General features: G+C 43.1%; 1 protein-coding gene across 7 annotated transcripts in view; it reads left to right on the top strand.

Moving 5' to 3' along the window:
- Positions 1 to 24586, top strand: part of AMBRA1 (autophagy and beclin 1 regulator 1) — a 171493-nt gene that overhangs the window by 101179 nt on the left and 45728 nt on the right. For all 7 annotated transcript variants that reach the window (XM_074272290.1, XM_074272291.1, XM_074272292.1 and 4 more), the window contains one exon: positions 13984 to 14094. In XM_074272290.1, coding sequence (XP_074128391.1) covers positions 13984 to 14094 — 111 coding nt within the window. The remainder of the gene's footprint in view (positions 1 to 13983; positions 14095 to 24586) is intronic.

The raw sequence follows: 24586 nt of genomic DNA, 5'->3' as shown, positions 1-24586 counted from the left end.
TTTTCGGCTGTATTGTTTTGGATGTGTTTGAAAAAAGTGATAGCTCACGGAAGATTGTTTCTTTTTCCTTTTAATTATTAATAGAACCCTGTTGATGTTACTGACCTCTGCATAAAGTAATCTTTTCAGGAACCCACGTTGTTTAAAAATGAAATGTAAAATTAGGTTTGGGAGACAGTGGATTGGAATCACCTTACCAATATGTGTTGGATTCCTACTCCATTTAAAAGAGAATGGTTCTTGGTAATAGGAGAAATAAAAAGTTGAAATAAGACTTAGTTCCTGTCCTTATGGAATTCATCATCTACTCAGAGCATAAGATGCAAACCTCCAAACTGTCAGGAAAGATTATATGGTAAATGTGTTAGATGTAAAACCTCAAATGTTCTGGGTGTTCTTTCCAGGCAAGGAAAGGTCAGGGATGACTTCCTAGAAGACATAATATTTGAATGGGGCTTTAAAGATCCATTAGAAATTCAGGAGCCCAAAAAATAGGAAAGGTGAAGACATTATCATAATCGAAAGCCCCTAGGAACTAGAAGGTCTGATATATTCAGATATGTATTCAAAATACACCCAATTTTACTGGAATATAGACAAGGAAGGGAGAACATGAGATACGTTCAGAAAAGTTTGGTGGGGCCAGATTGCACAGGACCTTTCCAGGTAGGAGTTTCAACTGGTATGACCATGGCTGACATGCATCATGAACCCTCCAGAATGCTTTTAAGAATTCTTCATGTTTCTGCTTGCTGTGTGAGTGGGGGCTTTCCCAGCACTAAGTAGACACTTTGGATTGATGAAGTACAGGACATGGGACTGTGGTGTGATGCTACCTGCGAGCATTTTGTATTTGTCTCCCAACAAGTATCACGGAAGGGAGAACTTCAACTCTGGTGACTACCATGTTTGCCTGAGAAGTAGGAATGACTGCCTTCTGTCTGGCTGCCTTATGTGAGCCCGCAGAAGCAGTGGGGCCTGTCTTTTCCATACAGTACACACAAACAATTCAGACAGATCTTAACCTCTTTTTCCTTTCCTTTATGAAAACCCTCTTTTTGCCAGCTACTTGTTTGCCACAGGCTTTTTCAGAGCTCCATCTGACCTAACATAAACAATAAGCCCTTCTTCAAGGTAAGATGTCCGTAAAGTATCAAGGCAACATGCATGAAACAAGCTGCAGGCTAAGCATCTGCCTGAGTATTTGATTTTTAATAGGAAGCCAGGAAGATGGTGGTTGTGGGATTCCTGCTTGTGTCCTAGCTCTGAAAGTCTGCTGCTTCCTTTGTTCAGATTTTGCAGGGTAAATTAGGTTAACCCAAACTTGAAGCACATGCTTCTTTGGCCAACCATGGAGGTTGGCTATCTTGATGTTGACTCTCACATGAACTGAATATTATCTCTGCTGAATCTCAGAAGTTTAGAATAGACTCCTGTGCCTCAGGGGATTTAATTTTCATTAACTTGGTATCCTCACACCTCACCAGATTGGACAAGACTGAAGCATCATGGGAAAGCAGTTCCAAATACAGATGTGTATTTGGATTCAAAGGACCTGGGTTTGAATCCCAATTCTTTCATATTAAGAGTCATCAGCCAACTAACATGAGCCTCTCATTCCCTCTTTCACAAAATGAAAGCCTTGATTACCCAGCCAACTTGCGCACTTTTGAACATTTAAAGGAGCAAACTCCAAAGTCATGTCAATATGGTTTATTTCCCAAAAGTGTCTCATTCTTCCTTTGGCAATATAAGTGGTGTCTGATTCCATTCCATGGTTTGGTGTTGGCTGGTTTTCCCTCACTAGGCTCTTTTCTTTATATATGTAGCAGAGGAACGCTGAAATGTCCACTTCTCATGAAAAACAAGTGTGTCTAATTTTAATGCTTAAAAACCTTAGCTTAGATGTACAAGTAGTAGCATTGTGTGTCAGGGTGAGAAATGGCATTCCTAGATGTTCCCATCAGTCATTTTTGTGGACACACATTGAATGCTTCCTGGCCTATGTAGTGCCATTCTGGGTCTGAGAGGGCGTAAAGAACTTGAGAAGTGGACTCTGCTCACAGCTACCTGTGATGAAGGACAGGAGACCCACCAAGAGACCCACCACGGGGTCCACATGCTCTTCCCAGAGCATGTATGAGGACGTGTCCCTTGCTCGCACACCCCACTGAGTAGCCTTCATAGATGTATGAAGAAGCAGTGATGGCTGCTCTTTCTTTAGTCCAAGAATGCCTAGGGATGAAACAGGATTTGTTCTTCAAGGAGCAGAATTGCTCTCCCACTTCGTGAGACCTCCCATGACAGTCCCTGTCCACGTGGCTCATTGGTTGGGTGTCTGAAGTGTGTCTGGCCTTAGTCTCTAAACTGAATATTTAATTAGAAACTATTTCTCATCAGCTCTTACTCAACCTTTCTCTGCCTCAGATCTCAAACCGAGCCCTCATTTTGGGGTCCTTTTCAGAACCTGGCTTGCATGTTTCCTTGCCTACACCAAGGACACATCCCTCAGGAGGCCTGCTCTCATCCCCCACATGAGCAGCTGTGTCTTTGCAAAGGGTATTGGTTAGGAGTAACTTGAATGGCAGCAGAAAGGGACTGGATTGGTTAGATAGGACAAAATCATCTCATCGAGGTTCCCAGGCTACAGCCTGGCAAGATCGAGGTGGGATTTTGGTTCATTCACTTCTGTAGGAAAATAGTTATGCTTCAGGAGACATTGTCCAGTCTTCCTCAAATACTGGCTTTGTCGCCACCATGAATCTTAGCTGCAATTGTGGGAAGCCAGAAAGTTCTACAGTTGAGTGGACTTTGCCTCAGTTCCCAAAGGAATATGGATTAATAAGGGCAGCTGCAGTCTGCTGAATGAGCATAGGACACCTCAGCTTTGTCCTCAGCCTTGCCCAATGTCCAGTCCTCCTGTAGCGAGAAAGGAACCCCAAGGGGAGCATCGGTGAATTTGGCTCGGCACCTTTCCTCTGCTGTTTACTTAGTTCACCTCCATCTCTGAACTTTCATTTTCCCGTCTGTGCAGTGAGAGGGTTCGATTAGATCATGTCCAAAATTTCTTCCAACCCTGAAAGTGTAGTTTTATTCTCTCCCCTTAAGCCCATGAGGATCTTTCCTCTTGATCCTCAGAGGCCAGTCCTGGTAACCTTAAGGACCCGCAGGCTGATGGTAACCCCCTGGCAGACTGATGCAGGAGGCTAGTCTCTCACCTTGCCCCTCCTGGAAGGAATAGAATGAATCATGAAGTTGGCGTCGAGTATCTCTATTCAGATCCCCTCGTGGCTACTTCTCTGTATAATGAGGACACACAGACCCTTCCTCTCTAGCTCTCAAGTGAAAGGAGTAATCCCCCCCGCCCCCCAGGGCCGAGAATTGTGATCTTCCTGAGGGCTTGTGCATCACGCTCAGGCCCCGTTTTGATTTGGAGCCTTTGGCTGGTTGTTCTGAGCCAGGGCCACCGTAGGTCAGAGCTGTCCTTTTCCCCTTGTTTTTAGGCCAACTCCTGGCTCCGCTTGGAGCTCTATCCAGAAATGTGCAGGTGCTGATTTGACTCGCACCCCTTCCCCCTTTCCGCGGTGGGCCCCCTAAGGAGAATGTAGGCTCATAGAGCAGTAATTCACGTGTAGGTGGCCTGTAAGAAAAGTTTTTAACAAAAGAGTTGGTTAAGAAGCTGATTTATTTTCTTGCTTAACTCTCTTGTCATGTGCTGAGTGGGGGCGGAAGAGGAGGGGAGGGTGGGGAATAGCACTGCTGAAAGCATTTATCTTCTTTTCTGCCATCTCCCAGTGTTTATTACCTTGTGATCGACAGACGAGGAAAGCTGCCAGTCAAACCCACGTTCAGCACATTTCCATTTCCCCTCCTTGCAGATTTGAGGCTTTTAAAATCTGCATCCTCATTGCAGCAGTGAAGCTCGTTTCTCTCCTGCTGTTGACAAGCCCAGGACCCTCTGGTCTTGCTCTGTGGGATCACTCAAGTTTCCACCAGGCAACCAGAGCTCCAGAAGTCATAACAGTTTGTGTCATGTGACTGGTGAGAGCGATTAAGCGTTCACATCTCTCTCCTCCCTTCTCTCATCTCCGGGGGGCTGAACAGCGAGCACCCCCTGTCCCCAATGTTCCCCAGTCCCCACCCGTCAGAAGGAATCTCACCTGACCTCACCTGTGAGCCCATTTGAGCGAGTCATAGTATTCTCCTCTCAAAAGTACTGAGATCCAAATATAGCAAATGAAGGTTAGGGGGAGGTGGGAATTAAAGTAATTCTAAATGCTCATCCACCTTCATGTCTTTTGTCAGATGAAAGCCTTGCCCATTAGGAATGTCTCCCTTTCCTCCCACCTCAGTTTCCCCTCTTAAAAAAAAAACACCACCTCTCAGTTCTGAATCCACCTTGTTCTAATAAGCTTTTGAGTAATAAGTATTCTGGTGAGCTTATTTGTTTTTGTCTTAAACAGTTTTGTGAGTAGAAGGAATGTAATGATAGTCATTTATTTGTAACTGAATGTTCTTTCGTAATTGCACATCCCATTTTACCTCATTAGTGTCGGAGAAGGTGATTTGACTTATTAGACCGTGGATGTTGAAGGAAGTCGGGTGCGTGGGATGGGCACATGAGGTCACTCTCCCTAACACTAGTGGGGTTTGGGGTACGTGAGCCCCGACAGCTGCAAGTGATAGTGTCAGTAGCATGGAGCTGTTAGGGATTTGTGGTGCGAGGATCTCTGTAAGGAAGTATGGAGATCATCCAGCTTTACCTCTCATTTTAAGAAAAAACCGAAGCCCTAAAAGGTCAAATGATTTGCCCAAAGCTTCACGGACTGTGTAAGTAACATAGGTAGATAATGTAGGTAGCTGGTAGGCTACATTAGGTAGTAGTGAGATTACATGTAGCCAGATGGATGATAGATGTGCCAAATGTGGGGATACAGGTACGAGACAGCTTACGCTCTAATGGGGGAGACTACACCTAGAGGCATTTGGATGAGAGGTGGGGTGCGAGACACATGGGCAGCAAACAGCCTGGTGGGGTGGGCCGGAGAGCTCACCCATCAGAACCCAAGCTGACATTGGGACTCGGAGCTTCAGACCTCCGGTCTAGGGCTCTTTCCCCTCCACCTTGCTGCCCTATTTCATGACCTCTGCTTTTGTCCTAGTACACATAAGGATCCTATCCATTTCAGAAGCCTCTGTACTTTCAGGGAAGAGATCGATACAACTCTGAACTCATCCTTAATTCATGTCTGGGAATGATTGCCCAAGTGAACGCTTAGCCTATCGAGTCTCAGATGCCCTCTGTAGAGGGCCATGAAACTCAGCACAGTGTCCCCAGTCGCTTCTCAGGACTAGCAGCTGGACGAGCACCTTGGAGTCCAACCCCTGCCCGAATTCCTCATTTTTCTGGCGAGAAAACCGAGTCCCAGATCTGTCCGGAGTCACATAAGTGCTGATCAGTAGAGCCAAGGGGGCCCTTGGAACATCCGCTTCTGAGCAGGAAGCTACCCTGGTGAGGGCCAAGCGTGGTCCGTCTCCTTTGGGCAGTTAAGTGAGGAGACATTTAGGAACCTAGCTATGTCCGTGCTGAGCTCTTTGCAGGGGGCCCCACCGTTCCTCCTGGACATGGGACCTTTCCGAAATTCCTGGATATGCCAGCCTTTACTCTAGAGGAGCTGTGGACATCCTGCAATACTAGTAAACTCTATTAAAATTCACATTGCTAATGGAGCCTCTTGTTGTTTCACTTCCTTGCCAGTGGCATTAAACAGTCCAGGCCTGGTCAGAACCCAGAAACTGGTCAGCTTCATCAGAACTCTTCTGCAGCGTGACATGGCGTCGTGGGGGAAGGTTTGGTTTTAGCTAAAACCTGGAATACCAGGCAAGGCTAGCTCCACATCAGGTTTTTCTCAGACTCGCTGTGTCTTCCTAATTCTGGCTTAGCCCCAGGGGAGGGGAAGAAGGCTCAGCTTTTGGCTGTGTGGGGAGTCAGAATGAGGAACTCCACTCTTTGTTCTAGGGAGATCTCCTGTCTTGTCTATGGCATTTTTAGTTTGAGTTAAACTCATCTTTGAGTATAAAACGGGGAAGGCCACGAGGAATAATGAAAAGTTAACTAGAGACCAAAGGTTGATTTCGGGCTCTGACATTGTCCTTGAGACCCCGGACAGGTCACTCTCAGACCTCGATTTCTATCCTTAAGATAAGAGGAACTCCTGAAGTTACTCCACACAGCACAGTCCCAGCTCAGAGTTGTGAAGAAAGCATGCTGTGATTGGCCAGTTAAGGGGTGTATGTCTGCACATGTAAATACACACAGCTATTGAGCTTTCTACCTTCCTTTTACAAAGTGATTCTGTGCCTGTGACTTAGAGGAAGTGTCCCTGAGTGCCAAAGCTCAGGAAAGATAGAGCAGGTCCACAGAAAGGCCGCCATCTAATAATAAGGATGAAGAGAATACTACTGGCATCCCATATTACATAAATATTTATTAATAAGTATGTAGATATAAAATCTCATCCTCACAATAATAGATCCGTGGCTAATAAAATGAGGCTCTCCAACTTGAAGTGACAGGCGGAGCAAAGACCACTAAAGGTATTCTTTACAGGGAAAGCAATTTCTTCCCCCAGAGAAATTATTAGGGGACATCTTCTTATCCAAATTTGACAGATGAGAAGAGAAACTCTGGGAGAAAGTCTCTTTGTCACCGTACTTAGGCAACAAATAAGTAGCAGAGAGGGCCTTAATTGAAATCCACAAAATCATTAACAGTTCGAATATATCTAAGTCTGTAAAAATCAAGGGTGGAAGGTTCAGGGTGGAAACCCACCGGCTTAGGACTCCACCGGCCTAGGTTCTAGGCCTGCCTCTGAAACTTCCTATCTTTGGGAACTTGGGCAAAATACTTGACCTCGGAAGCACCGTTTCTTTATTAATAAGATGTGAAGGTATTGGGCTGGATGCTTCGGTGTAAGGGCAAGGAAGTGAGTGTCCATTAGGTCATGGTGTCAGCTGGAAGGTAAATCCCATGGATCAGAGGCTAGCTACTATGCTTGACCAGGGTGAGTTTAGGACAGATAAGAAGAAGGAAGTCCTGCTTAATACACCAAGTAATAAAGTTGTGTGATGGATATTGAACACCCATTTGCCAAGTGCCTTCTGCAGGGGCACCATGTGTGGCCTGGGGATACAAAGGCACAACAGAATGCCCCCTGCCCTCTGGGAGCCTGCATTCCTTTGGGAATACACTCTCTACCCTGGAGTCCTGAGGGCCAGCTGGTGCAAAAGCTGAATTCAGGGAGGACGGCATGCTCTCCCGTGACACATCCCCATAGGAGCTCATCCCAAACTACCACGTGGGCCCCTTCTGACCCAGGGTTGCAGGAATCAAAGAGCTCTGTCTTTTGACCCTGATAACCTTCAGGCCACATCTCCTTGAGTTTTTCTGTTACATCTGTAGTTTCATGGGGTCAAAGATTTATGGCTGGAAAGGACCCTAAAGGCCATTGAGTCCACCCTTCTCAATATTTGGGAAACTGAGGTCTAGACACCTGAGGTGACTTGACCGAGGACATACCCAATTTAAATAGCAGGAAGGGCTTTGGAGCCAGGTCTTTGGACTGCTTGGAGACTCAAGTTGATAGGCCACAAGGGCAGGTTTGGGTCAAGTCTGGTCTCATATACTTAGTAGCCATGTGATCTTAGGTAAGCTCTGTCACCCTCTGTCTACCCCAATTTCTTCATCCGTAAAGTAGGAATGATAACGGCACCTATCTTGCAGGATTATAATTAGGCTCAAATGAGATCTTTGTAAAGCACTTAGCCCGGTGCATGACATCTAGAAACCATTTAATAAGGTTTTTTTCTCCCTTCTAGCTTAAATCCAATATTCTTTCCACTGTACTGTACTGTACTCCCTAACTGGCAATTCCCTTCATCATTGCAGATCAGCTCACATAGTGCAACACCATCCAGAGGTTAAATGATTTGTTCAGAGTCTCACAGCCACAATATATGGCTTCCTGACTGTATCTGCCACACCAGTGGTTCACAAACTGTTTTTGTTCTCAGTATATTTATACTATTAAAATTATTGCGGATCTGTCTGTTTTTGTTTATGTGATTTATATTTATAGACATTTACCATTTTAAGAATAAAAACGAATTTTGAATTTGTGCTCCCTCTGAAGGGGTTTCCGAGACCGCCAGGCTTCTGTGGGCCACCCTCTGGAGAACCACTGGGCTCCACCATACTGCACTCAAACTGCTTCAGAAAAATATGGCCAGAGAAGCATGTAGCTATTTTTAGTTAAAAAAAAAATTCGGATCTCTTCGCTTTGTGGCCATTTCAGTAAAAAGTCTCCAACTGGGGAAAGGCTCATGTGTCCCCACAGCCCTGGGTGGCAGGCTCAGTGTTGTCATAGCTCCCATGGAACAGCTTGAGCTGGTGAATGAGCATGACTACAGGGATTTTTTGGCCTGGGAATCTCGAATTAAATTTTAGGTTTGCTATCCAGGAAGAGAAAGGGGGCCATTTCCTTTCCTAAGACACCATTTTAAATCTACATTTAAAAAAATAGGCACACAATCTGTCCTCATCTTCTGTCCACATAAGCTTATGCTGTATGATCCTGGGAGAGATTTTGATGAAACTGATTGGTTGTTCTCTTTGGACCATTCAGTCACAGCTCCAGTAGCCAGCTCTTTGCACGTTGTCAAATGGAAGGCACGGTTAATGATTGTGTTTTCAACCCAATCAGTATTCCTTCCCCAGGCTTCTGTTCCCATTCCATCTTCCCAGCAGCAGCCTAGTCAAAGGCAGCTGTCATGTGTGAAGGCAGCTTCAAATAGAGCAGATTTGCACGGCCGGGAATGTAGTTTAATCCTTTCCTTTCCCCTTCATCACCACCTGTCTCTTTCTTCGCTCCCAAAGCTGAGTGTACTGCTACATTTACTAATGGCTCTTGGTTCTTAAGTCATTTCACCAAACCATTTGTGGAATAATATCCTATATCTATGCTCTTCGGCGTTTCCCTACTTTCCCCCCCTCTGCTTCCTCCCTGCCTTTCCTTATCTCCTGAGCTCCTCCCCAGGTGCTGGTAGAAAATGTTTATAATTTTTCTTTCCAAGCATCAAAGGAGGTAAATCTGAGAGAAGAAGTAAACAAAAAAACATCGCAGTGCTGAGTTCAAGGTTTGGTACAGCTCATCACATCTCAGCGGGGTATTGTGAGATGGGTTTCTGAGCTGTAAAGACTTAGAAAGCTTTTCTCAGGGCAAGAGAGGAGTAGCTTGTTTTCTGTCACCATTCTTCCCTCTTTCATTACCACACCATTGGCTTTGCGTTTCTTCCCTCACTCTCGTGATCATTTGTTCTTTCCAATGCCTTAGCCCTGAGACCTTACAAGAAGAGCCATATATTGTACTAATTGCACTTGGCATGCCACAGAGGGGAAGAATTGCATGGCAGGCTGTCACTGTGGCCAGGGCACATCCCATGCAGATCCTGCTCTTCTTGTGCTGTTCCTTGGGGGAAGTGGGAAGAAGGGCAGAAAGTCTTAGCGGACCCCAGACTCAAAAGAGTCTCACAAGAGCTCATCTAGATATCTCGACTTCATTTTTAAAGTCAGATTCTTTTAAACTCTTACACTATTTGGACCAATGGTTTTTTGTTTGATTTTTCCTTTAAGGGCTGATATTTGCCCTTTCTTATTTACCTGTCAGTGACCATAGTACTAGAACTAGTTATTCTTTAAACTAGGGGTTCTTAACATTCACGGATCCTTTTGTGGCAGTCTGATGAAGGCTTTGGACTGCTTCTCAGAACAGCATTTTTGAAAGCTTAAAATGAAATTACATATAAAGGGAAGCCATTTCTATTGAAATATAGTTATAGACTCCAGGTTAGGAGCCTTTCTTTTAAGCAATAGATTTGAAAGATTTCTGGTTTCTAACTAGTCTGTAATCCAGTAAATGGAGATAGGAAATGGAAGTTTGTTACCGGGTGTTTCTGTAACTTTTAACTGTCATGTATTGATAATTCCCAGTATAAAAAAGAACTTCCCATAGACCATGTAACTTTATTCTGCTCATCACCTTTTAGGGCTCCAAGAAATTTGAGGGACTAAGAATTCCTACGTAGGCCTCTAGGACCTCTGGTGCTCACTAACTCCTGTGGAAAGATTTTTGGGAACGAGCCCACAAATCGTTTCTTTTGGTATTATTCTTATGTGTTCATCTGGGAGGTCCAAGACCTGCTAAGGTTTTTTTTGTTTTAGAGGCTGGAGGGAAATTTCTTCCATGCTGTTGCTGAGGGTCAAGCTAAATTGACCCAGAGCTCTGTCAACAGACAAGTACCTGCCTCCAGCATCTCTGACTCCTTCCTCTGTGGTTTTGTGTCTCTGAGATCTTCCTAGTACCGGGCTCCCTCTTTCTTTGAGCACCCCTGGAAGGAAACCTCTGCTGTTGGGCTTCTTCACAAAGATCTGCTCTGAATGTTCCTTTGGTGTTAAAACTGTCTTCTAGGACAATTGGCTTAGGATGGACTTAACCACTCAGTTATTAGGGGTCGCTATCAGCAGGTCTTTAACAGTCTCAAGTTTCCATTGTTATTTATTTCTTACTCAATTCAGTTAATTTCACCTCATTTTTTATTAATTATGTTCTGGGCACTGGAAGAAATATAAGGCTTAGAGAAGTTGCAACTTCTCTCCTAGAGCTTATATTCTAGGTAAAACTCATAAGGTCCCTTCCACAGTTAAAGGTAAGATGGTTATTATGAAAGGGTGATGGATTGTATTTATAGATTGGGGTGTGTGTGTGTGTGTGTGTGTGTGTCTGTCTGTCTGTCTGTCTGTCTGTCTGTCTGTCTAATCCATCGAGATTGTAAGCTCCCACATGGCAGAGACCCTATATTATATTTCTTTTAAATCCCCACCAGCCTGTAGCAATTACACATGCAGTAGATAATTGCATGAATATATGAATTGGCCCCCTTCCATTCTATTTGGGTTATAGTATATGCTTTCATGGTAACAACTGAAAAAAAGGAAATAGAAGCAAATGTATTTGAAAGAAGCAGTGATCTTGGGGAGATTGAGGCTCTGGAGAAGTAACAGCTATTATCTGACACCTGGCTTAGAGAGTACAGATTTTGCATATACTTGGACATCCTCTCCCTTCCCCTCAGCAACAAGTAGTAGAATTGAAAAAACTCATTTTTTCAGGATCCTGGAATGCTTGGGAAAATCGGCCTGTTCCATAATTCTAGAATTGGCAACAAGGGCTAAGAAATATGAGTTCACTGATACAAAGAACTTCCAGTGAAGAAACTCCCTTCACCAATGGAGGTTGATGACCCCCTTGTGTGCAACAGAATTTTAGAGTTGCCTACAGCACTAAGAGGTTAAGGGACTTGCCAAGGCCTCGCAACCAATGTGTGTCAGAGAGAAGACGTGACTGTGACACGTAATGGTGGCTCATCTGGAGAGTGCATATTATGAATACGCAACTCATATGGGTTGTTATATTTCATTTGCTTTTTGCAAGAAGCCAGAAATCACAGGGCTAATGAGGGTCCAAGCCAGCATGCAAATCCTTGTCTTCTCCTTTCATGAGGCCATACTGCCTTTCTTGACATAGACCCACTAGAAAACGGAAGTCTTCCTTTTGCCCAGTGGACCTAGTAAAATGGACCGAGTTAAATAAGAATCATGGCTAGATATTTTTATGGAGACAGGGTGTTTATGCCTGTTGAGTGATCAGCCCCAGAAGCCTTCAGAGTAATTGGATTTAGTAGGCCTTGTCTTTGCTCTGCCTAAGGCTGAGGACAAGATTGTATCTCAAATTGTGTCTTCCTTCTTGCCCTGTGGGAAAACTTTGGTTGGCTTAGTGTTTTGCTATGAGGAAGATTTTTTTTTTTTTTTTTATTACAATAGTTTTTATTTACCAGATAAGCATGGGTAATTTTACAACATTGACAATTGCCAAACCTGTTCTAATTTTTCCCCTCCTTCCCCCTCCCCAGATGGCAGGTTGACCAATACATGTTCAATATGTTAAAGTATAAATTAAATCCAATATACGTATACATGTCCAAACAGTTATTTTGCCATACAAAAAGAATTGGACTTTGAAACAGTGTACCATTAGCCTGTGAAGGAAATCCAAAATGCAGGCGGACAAAATTAGAGGGATTGGGATTCTATGTAGTGGTTATGAGGAAGATTTTTAAAATTAATCCATGAAAAATATCTTAACAGGAGATATGTTTTTAACTTGAAATCTTTACCCCTCAAATACTTAACCCCTTTCCTTTTGTCATTTTAACTGGGACAGGGAAAAATGCTCGCCAAGCTACTCTTCCTGGAAAGAGCTTCCTGAAAATCAATTCTGAGAGCTGTACAACACACTCCAAAAGTGTCTTCTCACAGTTAGTGGCTTAAGTGGCAGACACTGTCTCTCTGTGGTCTCTTGATTTTATGAAGAGGACATAGTCAAATAGCAAGAGTAGTAAAGCAGCCCATCCACCACGACAAATAAGGTGGTTTGGGAAGAGCTCGAGGTTGGGCGTCATTGGCCCTGAGCTTTAGTCCTGGCTCTGCTATTGAGAGCAGGTGCCACCTGGCTAAGTCTCTTGAGTTCTGAGGCCTCAGTTTCCTCATTTCAGTCTTCAAGGGCTGGGCTAGACGAGCTCTCGGGGCCTTTCCAGCACAGTACAGGGCTGGGTGACTGAGGAATCCGGGTCCGCCTTCGCTTGTGACAAATGTAAGAAAAGCCTTCGTGTTGTCCATTTCCCTAAGGGAGAGCTAGCTGACTGGCAGCAGAGTGTACCACTCGGAGAGCTGCTAGAATCTATTCTCTGCTCCCAGGAGGGTTTGGCTATGTCTAATCAGAGGGGCGGGTGTCTATGGAATATATCTCCAAAAGAGGAGGAGGAGAAAATGACATGTTCATGGAAATGAAATACAACTGCAAATTAGAGTGTCATCCCGGTTTTTTAATCCATTTTTTATTTAATTGGTTACCAAGGAAAAAAGTGTCATACGGAAGTGTATATCTCAGAGAAGTTAAACCAGGAGACATTAAAAGAGAATGGGAATTCAGGGAAATTCTCGTGGGGTGATTATAAAATATTGCCTTAATAAAAATATTCTGATGCCGCAAAGCTAAACTCATAAATTTCTGCTGTGCTAGATGCCAGAGGTCCAAAGAGATCAACAAATATCATCTCATTTGTCCTTGGCTATCTCTTCCAATCTAATCAGCTATTTGCTGGCTGTCTTTTCCCAGCGGTAGCATCATTTTGGAGTGCTTTAGTGGGAAGAGGGCCATGTACAAAAGGGGAGAAGCCTGCTTTCAGACAGCATTGCCTTTTCCAAAGATAACCAGAAACTGAAATGCTTGCTCACTTCTCTTTGTTGCTCTTGACTCCATCCTGCTGGGACTGACCCACCCCTAACTCCTTCATCACCCCCCCCTCCCAATTTCCCATCCTTCCCAGTGTTTGGATTTCTTCTCATCTATCTCTTGGTGTTTTGAACCCAGAGGGCAGAGGTAATGTCTTTTCTTTGTGTCAGGTACCATATATGATATATTGTGGACATTGAATAACCCTGTATTAATGTAGGGGTTAAGTAATTTAGACTATTAATTTTATCATGTCCTTCTTTGTGTCAGGTACCATATATGATATATTGTAGACATTGAATAACTGTATTAACGTAGGGGTTAAGTAATTTAGACTATTAATTTTATCATGTAGCATCTTACTAGGAAAAGTCAATCAGTTGCTCTTGGGGCAGTGCATTATTTGAAGCATACAGCTATTCCATTATCTTCCTCATTCTTAACTTCCCTCTATTTAGATTGGTTTTTTTTTTCCTCTTCTCCTCTTCTTCCTCGCAAACCTTAGTGAAGTTTCATTGTGTTCCCTGTTCAACGTTATAGTAAACTGACTGATGGTTCCCTTTTTCCTTCACAGGGGCAGTCATTGGGGATGGACAGTCTGCAGTGGCCAGTAACATTGCCAACACCACCTATCGGCTTCAGTGGTGGGACTTTACCAAGTTCGACCTGCCAGAAATCAGCAATGGTAAGCCAGCTTAGAGTGAGGGGGATAGAGGAGGGTAATTGTAGCTGATCTTTCACGGGAGAAAGAGAATGAGAAAGATACACACATAGGACCTTAGTTTCTGGATGAGCGGATTATAGAGTGCCTTTTTCTTGAAGATCTGACTAGGGATTTCTCTGAGAAACACCTACTGTTTTCCACTGACCAGTTACTATTTTAATCTAAATCAAGAACTGTGTCCCCCCCCCAAAAAAAAAAAAAGTCTTTCATTTCCTTTGGAAACAAGTAGAGCAGCCAGCTAAGTAGGATGGGGGAAAGGCAAAAACGAGAATGAGTGAGAACCATGTTTCTTTGAGTGGATGACCCCTGAATGGAGAATTGAAATGGACATTAAAGTGAGATGCCCTCCCAGCTGGGTACAGAGGAGTTCTTCAGGGACTGAATATGGCTTCTTCTGGGTATGTGTTCAAAATCTGAGGCTCATTCTCTGCATCCAGTTAAGCCTCCGATTTTTGGTCCCAGACCAACGTGAATATTAGGTAGAGAAGATATCTTAGTGCTCATCTAGACAACCTTTTTCCCACTCTTCACCCTGCCTCTCCTCATCCCCTTCAAAGTATCCCTAATAGAGGTGACGGGGAACTCACTACCTTATGATATGGCAAAAAAAATTTTCTAGAGAACTGGATTCTTCCTTGTGTGGTGACAAATGTACCTCACTTTTATTTCTATCCATGGATAGAAATGTTTCTGCCCTCTGAAGCTATACAGTCTAAATATAGGCCTTCACATATTTGCACATAATCCCTTTGTGGGATTAATATTCCTAGTTCCTTCAACGAGGCTCATGTGATAGGCCTTAACATATTTGATGAGCTTCCTTCTTTTTTCCCTTTGTGGGATTAACATTCCTAGTTACTAGACTCATATCAGATGATTTCCAGACCTGTCATCATCTTGCTTGCCCTCCTGAATTCATTTCATTTTGTCAGCACCCACTTCTCAATAGATAGCAGTACTCCAGGTGTGGTCTGATCTGTTTAGGACTGCTGCAGCCTTTAATGTGCATAATTATATTTCCATTAATCCAGATGACTGTTCCACCAGCTGTTTTGGTAGCGACTTCACTTAGCAATACTCTTAAGAATTCTTCACTGTCATATGCTTCTGAAGTTGGTTTTTTAGCCCAACTGTAAAAGTTTATATTTTTCTCTGTTAAATTTCATCTTCTTAAATGCCATCTTATGGAAAAGCAAGATGGTTTAGTGAATAGAGAGCCGTTCTTGAAGCTCAGAGAATCTAGGTTCAAGTGCCACCTCTGATACATATGGCTTCTATAAGATACATCCTCGGGGCTCCAGGCAGCTCTCTTATAACTACACAGAAAAAGGTATTAGTCATCATTGGTAGAGGGAATTTCTCTACTTAGGATTTCCATACATCAGTGAAATTGCAGTTCCAAATCCTATCATCAGCGTTAAGTCTTAGCCCAACTTTCCAAAAGCTGAAGATCTCTGTGAATATTAATTTTCTCATTTGGCTCCTTAACTGTGCTTGCTGGCTATGTATCATTTGCACACGTGACACATTCTCCTTCAGTATCTTCAGCCAGGTCACTGAGAGCCAGGATTAGGGGCCTGCAACGTGGGTCCCACCAGATCATAGCTGCAGAGTTGGGAGGACCTTGGGAGAATCCTCCTGGAGGCAGATAAGTGGCTTGCCTAAAGTTCACAGAGGGGAGTAAATGGCAAGGCCAGGCTTCACCCCACGATTTGTGATTTTTCCATTGGACAAGGTTGATTAATTAATCACAGTATTCTTTGTTTAGCTCTAAAATTTTGCCAGGGAATGATTTTAAATTGTAGAGCTGTAGTTTCTAGAATTCACCTCTCTCCCAGTTTCTCTTTACAGTGAAGGAAATTTGCCCATCTCCGGCCTTTTTTCCTTACTTCTTAAAAATTCCTGAAGGTGGTTCTGTGATCACCTCCTTAAGATCTTCCTGTGATTTGTGTCATTACCATAAAGTGACTGAGAGCTCACTTTTTGTCTTGATACCTGGTACCTTGAATTTGGACTTCTTTCATAACCAGGTTGGGGTTTGATTTCCTTGCTCAAAGTGGAAGCAAAATAGGATGCAAAGTTATACATTTTCTTTGTCATCTCTTCCCATTAACACACCTTTCAAAAGCCTTTTCTTCATGTTCCTAGCCTTGTTCCCTGGCGTTTTCTGAGCAGTCTTCCAGGTTTGTGTGGCACTCTTTTATAAGGCCTTGGTCATCTGTCCTTCTTGGCCATCTGTTCAAGGGCCTCCTCAGCAGAAAGCAGCCTGCATGGGGGGCTTCATCTCTTTAGATGTATCTTCCTTGTCTTCCCTTGTATGTGTTTGAGTTGTCAGAATTTGATTTTTGAGAACCTTAGTGTGTAATAGGAGGTGCTTTTGTGATTAATCCTGGACGTTTTCTCCAGACCTCCATCCTTTCTATTTCACTTTCTAATTTTTCTTGGTAAGAGTTTAGCATTGAAATTCTCATTGTCGTGGCTTCTTGAATGTCTGAGAGAGAAAACTGTCAGCAGGGCAAGAATTTATTTTGATTTGTTTGGTAGTTTTTTATCCTGCTTTGAGAAATGCCCATTTTAACAAGGAGATGGCTCCTGTCCTTGGGCTAACTTGTGGCTGGGACACTGAGCTGGCCTCAGATCCCAGAAGACCTGACTAGATGAGGCCTGTAACTTCTTGGTGCCTCTTGCGCTTCTACGAGATTAAGATGATGGAGAAGGTGCTTGTCTGCTTGAAGAAAGATTCTTACAAATGTTGTTGATCTGTTGCTCCCTTGGAGGGGAGCAAACAGAAAGTGCTTCCTACTGGCCTAAGCCCCCACAGGCCTTCCTTATGGCTAGTCCCTTCCACAGCCTCACCTATCTAGCCAGCCACAGGCTGCAAACCAATCTTTGTACAGTGTGCTGCTCTGTAATCTGTGGATCCATGGGAAGAAGAACCATTCACACCTCTGAGCATCAATATTTCTGACCTCTCCCTTTCCTTGTTCAGGAATGGTCATGTGGAGATTATTTATAATTTCAAAAAGATGACATTCAGAGTCCGGAAGAGATTTCCTGTTCTTACCTGTAAGGTCCTGGTTCTTTCTGGAACTGCTCCTCAGAACTGATTTCTTGACCACTGCCCCCGTTTCTCATCCCCAACTGTCTAAGTCACTGCCTTGCCCCCTTTCCCTGCGTCCATTTGCCCTTTGGTTGTTAATGACGCATTGACTGGGGCTGCTGCCTAAGGATAGAAACTTCTTCTTCTTTTTTTTTTTTTTTTTTTTAAGCAAGGCCAGCAATATTCAGAGGAGAGCTAAAGTTGCAAGGGTCTGTGTCTTCATTACTCCCTAACTTGTTCTGCTGGAGGTTTCTGGCTTACCTGCTGAAATAATCTTGTGCAACAGTGCAACAGAATGAGTAGACCTGGGATCAGTGTCCCATTGAGCTGCCTACCACCACAGAGCCAGAGAAAGGCCTCCCAGTATAAATCAGCTTGTTGGGGACCAGCCCTACCCAACAGCATTATGCTGGGCCTCCCCCTTCCATCTTATTGGGGAAGCAGCCGACTGAGAATCTCTAGTCAGACCTCTTTAATAGAAAGAGAACTTGTCCTTTATGGATGGTTTCAGCCTCCTGTTGGCTTTTACAGGACTAGAATGGTTTGATTTAGCTTCTTCATGAAATCATCCTCTTTCAGTGGCCAGGGAAACATCAATCAGGAAGTGTCATCTGTCTGAGACGTAGCGTCTTTTATGGGAGTGGGAAGATTTACCTCCCCTCTGCTTCCTGGGGCAGCTTCCGCTGTGGTTTGGGTCAGTCGATGCCAGGAAAGGTGCAGAGAGCTCTTCTTCCTGTGGGCCAGCTCTTTGTGGGCTATTTTCAGGTGTGGTTTGCTGGGTCCCTCTTCCACCAGGACCCTCAGAACCATCATTTCAGTCCAAATATTTTTATGTTGGTGCAGAAGGATATTCTTCATCATTAGTGATGTAGTCAGGGCCATCTTCTCAAAGCCACGCCAGCTCTTTTTAACCTGTTGCCAGACTTGGTTTGGAAATGTTCTCCTCCCCTGACAAGAGCTGACTGTCAGAGGTAAGGAGGAGCGGGTTGCAATATGGAGGGCATTGGGGAAACTACAGAGCTTCATCTGTGCCGGGAACCCAGAGTCTCAAGGACCTTCGCAGGGCAGAAAAAGGCCATTGTAAGCAGCACATCCTGAAAATATAAGCAAAGGGGAAACGTGCTGCAAGCAGGTACCTGCCACATGTGTGAGAATTTCCCCACAGAAGAACTTTAATCATTCCATCTTCTTCGAGCTCATCTGTGAAAACTGGCTTGTTCACAGATAGGTGAGCTTGTTTGTAAAAGGGCTGTTCTGAAGTGATCAGCCCTGCCCAAATGTGGAAAAACATTAAGGAACACGCCAAGCCAATGTCAGTGCTCTGAAATGTCAGTATTCTTTTCTGCGCTGTCTATTTATAGTGCCAATGTGAAGTTTCCCATCCCAGGGATAAGAAGATGCACAAAATAAACCCCATTAGGAAAAGGCAGTTGTGAGACATTCGGGCTTTGTGAATTTAGCTTTGATGAGTCACAAAAGAGGAGAGGAAACAGGCCTGGATGGCACTTCTGGAGGGCTTCATGCTTCTTAGCTGCAATCGGTGCCAAAAGTCCTGCCACCACGTGTTCGTACCGATCGAGCAGGTCCCATTAGCGCCCATGAGTTGTGCCTCTTCACTTTGGGCGTCACCGTTGGACAATGGACTGACCCCAGATCCGCATAGAAGGCAAGCTTGGATCACATTCGGGGTGCCTAAGCCCCTCTCGGCCTCTGTTTAACATCCAGCACCTTCCAGGTGCCATAGTGCCAAGAATGATAGAACCACAAAAGCAGGTGACCCCAGGGCAACGAGGTGCCGCCGTGGAGTAAGTACACAGATGGCACATGGGCAATGCACGACATCAATCACTTCCTTGGGGGCATGTTTGGCCACAGAGCAGCACCTCTTGTGGCTAGCCCAAGCACAGCCCACTGCTCTGGGGAAGCTAATGAAAGAGTCAGGAAGACTCTTAGCATATGGGGTTAATTCTGTGAGGAGACACATGGAAGAGTCACACAGGATGCCCAAGGCTATGGGAGTTTGTGCTTAGAACAGGAAGGGCCTTTGAGAATGCTTCTGGTCCATCACCACCTCACTCCTCCCCCATTTTGCTAATAACCAAACAGAGACCTGGGGAGGTCATGAAGTGCCCAAGGCCACGTAGGCCCTGGGTTCCACTGGATGTAATCTGCACTGTTGGAGGCATCCTGTATCAGTGAGGTCATAGATTCATCAGGTTATTGGACAGTAAGCAACTCTCTGCAGTCAGGCCATATAACATTGGGCCAGAACCGTATTGATTTTGGCCGAATTCTCTCATAAACCTCCCAGAATTAGGAGCAGGCACACTGTGATCTTCCGAATAGGATATCGGATCAAAACAAAGTGCATTGGGGAGCATGGAGATATCTGTTACAGTTCATTTCTAACAGAACTTGTCAGACTCCAAATTAGCCTGGCCCAAAGTCCTCAGGCTCCTGTTCCCCTTAGATCCTGTTTCTAAGGAGAGCACTGGCTTGGTAGACAGGAGACGTGAATTCGGACCCCGCTTTCACTTGTTACTGTTGTGTGACCTCAGACAAATGACTTCAACCTCTCTGACCTTCAGGGCCCTTCTCTGTAAGAAAGAGTTGGTGGGGGACATAGACTTTGTTGTCTTTAATTCTGAATGTGCCCCAGAAATCTTTCCATCACAGCCTTTTCTTTCAGAAGGCCTTGATTTGTTTTCCCTCTGTTACCTCTTCTTGAAATCCCCCATGATGTCATCTTCTCCATAAAACCTCTTCCAATTCCTCCTTTCTCTCTCTCTCAAACACCTCACTTAACAGTGTTCTAATGCTTCCATTTGTTGGCATTTGTGTTTCCCCTGGTCTGTACCTTCCCACCTTCATGCTCATCCTGCTTCTTTTGATTCCCTTACCTGCTACCCATCTCCATCTGGCTGATGGGCCACCTTCTTTATCAAGCCTTCCAAGATTCTCAGCTGAAAAGGACTCCTCTCTCTGAGCTCGCCTCGCCCTTAATGCCTCCGTTCAATATTCCCTGCATTCTGTTTTGTTTTAGAGTTATTTATGTCCCTGTTTTATTGCCTCTGCTACTAGACTATGAAGTGCTTGAAGGGTAATGGCTTTGTAAATTCCTGTGACTTTAGCACAGCATTTTCTGTGTCAGTTGAATCATTTATCTAAAGTAATATTGCTCCGGTTTTTAAAATATTCAGTGGAAAAAGCCTCAATTCCATATACGTCTTTGTCAAATAATAACTACATTTTTTGCAATTATTTTTAAGTGAATTCGAGGAAATGTCTCACATGTTTCTAAATAAAAACCCCCAAAGATAAAAGGAAAAGTTCTTAAGTTCAGGAACTTCACCAATTCAGGATAATTTGGGGGAAAGCATTCTGTCCAATAATTATCTTCCCTTCCTCAGAATACTGTGGGCTGGCTCTAAATTATGTCCAGATTGAAGTTAACCCAGTTTGATCAAAAGTAACTAAAGTAGCATGCTCAGTCTGTCTAATCTGTGTTTCCAGAGTTAGACAAGACTTCTTGCCAGTCTTTTTCCAGACTGTATCCATTGCCACTCCTGATTTTAGCGCTCCCTAGAGAAGTGAGTTGTGAATCTGCAGGAAAGGGATAAACTATTAATCATTATTAGTCATTAATTAACGAAGCAGTCTAGATCTTCTCTGAGCCCAGTTCTTAACACTTTGATAGCTAAACTTAGCATGTTTTTGATGGCTGTCTTGACTCTTGATTTTTTTTTAGACATTAAAATATATCCTTATGAAACAGTACTTGTTGGCCTTCACAGTGACTGTGAGGCTCTTGATCTTTCAGAAATGTCTCTGGGGTGGGATCTAGCCTTGGAGGAAGAATGGGAACTTACTCTTTTTCTGCTAGTGGGACCTAAGACCCGGAGGAGAATTTTTTTTAGACACAGACTAGATATTAGAACGACAATCCCATTTTTCTGCTTTGTTCTATTTTCATCTTGTGTCATTCTAAGACCATCATGCCCCTGGCCTTGCCCTCAGAGAACTCATTGTCTTAGTCACAATTTTCTCTTCACTATCATTTGCCATCCATCTCTCTGAGCTCAGAGCAACAATAAACTGAGTTGTGAAATGTTTATAGTGAGAAGAATACAGTTTTTCCTTTCCAGCAGTTCTGAAGCTGATTGCTTTGCCCTGGAATCTGCCACTAGCTATGGAAGTCTTTCTGCTTCCCTGCATATGGCTTTTTGTACAGTCACTTTGTAGCTGATCCTTTCTATTTGTGTGAGGCTCTATTAGAAATCTTTCTTGAAGACTCATCCCAGAATGTAAGAAAGTGACTGTTGTGTTATTGCTCAGTTAGCTCATATAGTCCAATCTGTCCCTGAAGAAGAATCCTTTCTACATCATACCCAATAAATGGTTATCCACCTTCAATGAGGAACCATCTGCTGCCTTTCAAGTCAGCCCGTTTCACTTTTGGACAGCTCTAAGGCTTTCATCAAGCAGAAATCCATCAGGAACTTTCCATTACTCCTGGCTCTGCTCTCTGGGGCCAGGCAGGACTGGCAGCCCATCCGAAGCTTGAAGACAGCCACCATTCCCCAGGTTTGGAAAGCTGCTGAAGCCAGCAACATAAATCTCTTTCTCGGAACAGATTTGTAAACAAGGTGGCAAGCCAACAACAGTGGGGGCTCTCAGCATTCTTTTTATACAGGAGATACCTCTCACCCTAAGGGCTTGAGTGTTCCTAAACTGTTTTTTCTAATTCAGAATATGCTGTTTAGGGATCCTGAGGACAACGATTAGCTGAGAAAGAGACAGACAATTTTAGGTTGAACTACTTAAGCTTTATCCTATCCAAAGCTTCAGACTCTGTTTTCTATGTATTCCCAGAACTAGAGGGCCTAGCCATACACATGCACGGTCATTGATTTATAAGCTGTGGGGAACTGGAACTTGGGACAAGGACTGATGTCATCCATATATGCAAGATTTAACCAACAGATTTTCTCTTCCCTTCCCCCACCCCAAAAGGAGAAATTTGTAGTGTTCCATGACCTAAAAACGTGACTTAACTTTTACAAACTTTAAGGAATGATTAATAGGTACAGTAACAGTCTGATATTCACTTGGGACTTAGGTTTAGAATCATATATCAAAATATCTTTTATGAGTTGGATCAGCAGGCAACAGGGACAAAGGGATTTTTAAAAAGTTTACCGTTACATAAGACATAGTTTTCTACTCCTTTCATCATCATCATCATAATCGACATTTGGAGTTGACAAAGCACTTTTCAAATATTACCTCATTTTGATCCTCCCAACAACCCTGGGAGACAAGCACCTTTATTGTCCCCATTTTACAGCTGAGGGAATTGTGGCAAACAGGGTTAGGTGACTTGTCCAGGATCACATAGCTGATTGTTGTCTGAAGCCAAATTTGAATTTTTTTTTTTTTTAATGTGCAGTTGACAATTTTATTGGATTTTTTTGTTATTTATTTATAGACAATAAATATAATATGACAATCAAAACCAAATGAACAACAGAAACATAGAATAGAAACAAAACCTAATTGTTTCATTAATATAGTGTATCTTGATGGTTCCATTGTACTTTGCCCTGGTTGAGAACTTCTGAGGTTGAACTCAGTTCTTTCCTGAACTCAAGCCACAACACATCATCTTTATAGTTGTCCTCCTCTCAGTGCAGTTCAGCATATTAGTTCTAAAGAAAAAACACCTAGGCGACCCTCTTTGTAGTGGCCAGAAACTGGAAACTGAGGGGATGCCCATCAATTGGAGAATGGCTGAATAAATTGTGGCATATGAATATCATGGAATAGTATTGTTCTGTAAGAAATGACCAGCAGGAAGATTTCAGAAAGGCTTGGAGGGATTTACATGAACTGATGCTGAGGGAAATGAGCAGGACCAGGAGATCATTGTATACTTCAATCACAATACTATATGATGATCAATTCTGATGGGCGTGGCCCTCTTCAACAATGATGAATCAAATCAGTTCCAATAGAGCAGTAATGAACTGAACCAGCTACACCCAGCGAAAGAACTCTGGGAGATGACTATGAACCACTGCATAGAATTCCCAATCCCTCTATTTTTGTCTGCTTGCATTTTGGATTTCCTTCACAGGCTAATTTCAAAGTCCGATTCTTTTTGTAAAGCAAAACAACTATTTGGATATGTATACATATATAACATATTTAACATGTATTGGTCAACCTGCCATGGGGGTGGGGGGAGGGGAAAATTAGAACAAAAGGTTTGGCAATTGTCAGTGCTTTAAAATTACCCATGCATATATCTGGTAAATAAAAACTATTAAATAAAAAAAAAAAATGCAATAAAACAAAATACCTAGAATTTAAAGCAGTTACTCTACATCTGATCTGACTAGATCAGAGAACAAAGGAGCCATTACTTACTTCACTATGGATTCTGTCTCTCTTTATGTAACCCATGTCACACTGTTAACTCCTATTGAGATTATGGTTCTCTAAGACACTAAGAATTTAATAGTATTTTATTTTTCCAAATACAGATAATAGTTTTCAACATTCATTTTTGTAAGCTTTGTGTTCCAAATTATTATCCCTCCCTTACTTTACCTCTTCCTTCCTCAAGACAACAAGCAATCAAATATAGGTTAAATTTTTTTCTTTTATTTCCATATTTGGTATGTTGTGCAAGAAAAATCACCAAAAAGGGGGAAAAAAAGATGCTTCGATCACCATGCAATCTCCATAGTTCTCTCTCTGGATGTGGATGGCATTTTCCATCCTAGGTCTATTGGATTTGCCTTGAATCACTGCATTGTTGAGAAGAGCCAAGTCCATCACAGTTGATCATCACATAATCTTCTTGTTATTGCAGCACTACATTTCTCACTTTCTCTCTCTCTCTCTCTCTACCCTTATAGCAAAGAAAATAAAAAGAAGAGAAAAAGTTCAGTGATGCTAGCCAAATATAAGTTGATATTATTTATAGCTTAGTTTTCTACAACCCTAATCTCTTAGACTCTAGAAGCAGAGATAGCTGTCTTCTTATATCTCTTCTTTTTAAAAAAAAATATTCAGCTTCATTTTCAAATTTACATTGTTTCCCTTCTTCCTCCCTTTCTTCTCCCTCCCATTTAAGAAAGCAAGAAAAATAAAACCCATTACAAACAAGCAAAACAAATTCCACATGTGAAAGAAAGAGAAATCGGTCTGTACTTTTACTCCATTAGCTCTCTGGCTAGAAGTGGCTAGCATGTTTCATTATGAGGAATTGTGTTTGGTCATTATGTTGATAATAGTTCCCAAGGCTTTCAAAAATCATCTATCCATACCATATCGCTGTTATTGCAT

Source organism: Sminthopsis crassicaudata, chromosome 6 (assembly GCF_048593235.1).
Source record: "Sminthopsis crassicaudata isolate SCR6 chromosome 6, ASM4859323v1, whole genome shotgun sequence".
NCBI lineage: Eukaryota > Metazoa > Chordata > Mammalia > Dasyuromorphia > Dasyuridae > Sminthopsis > Sminthopsis crassicaudata.
Note: the sequence above shows the minus strand (reverse complement) of the source record. Positions and strands in the feature narration are given on the sequence as shown.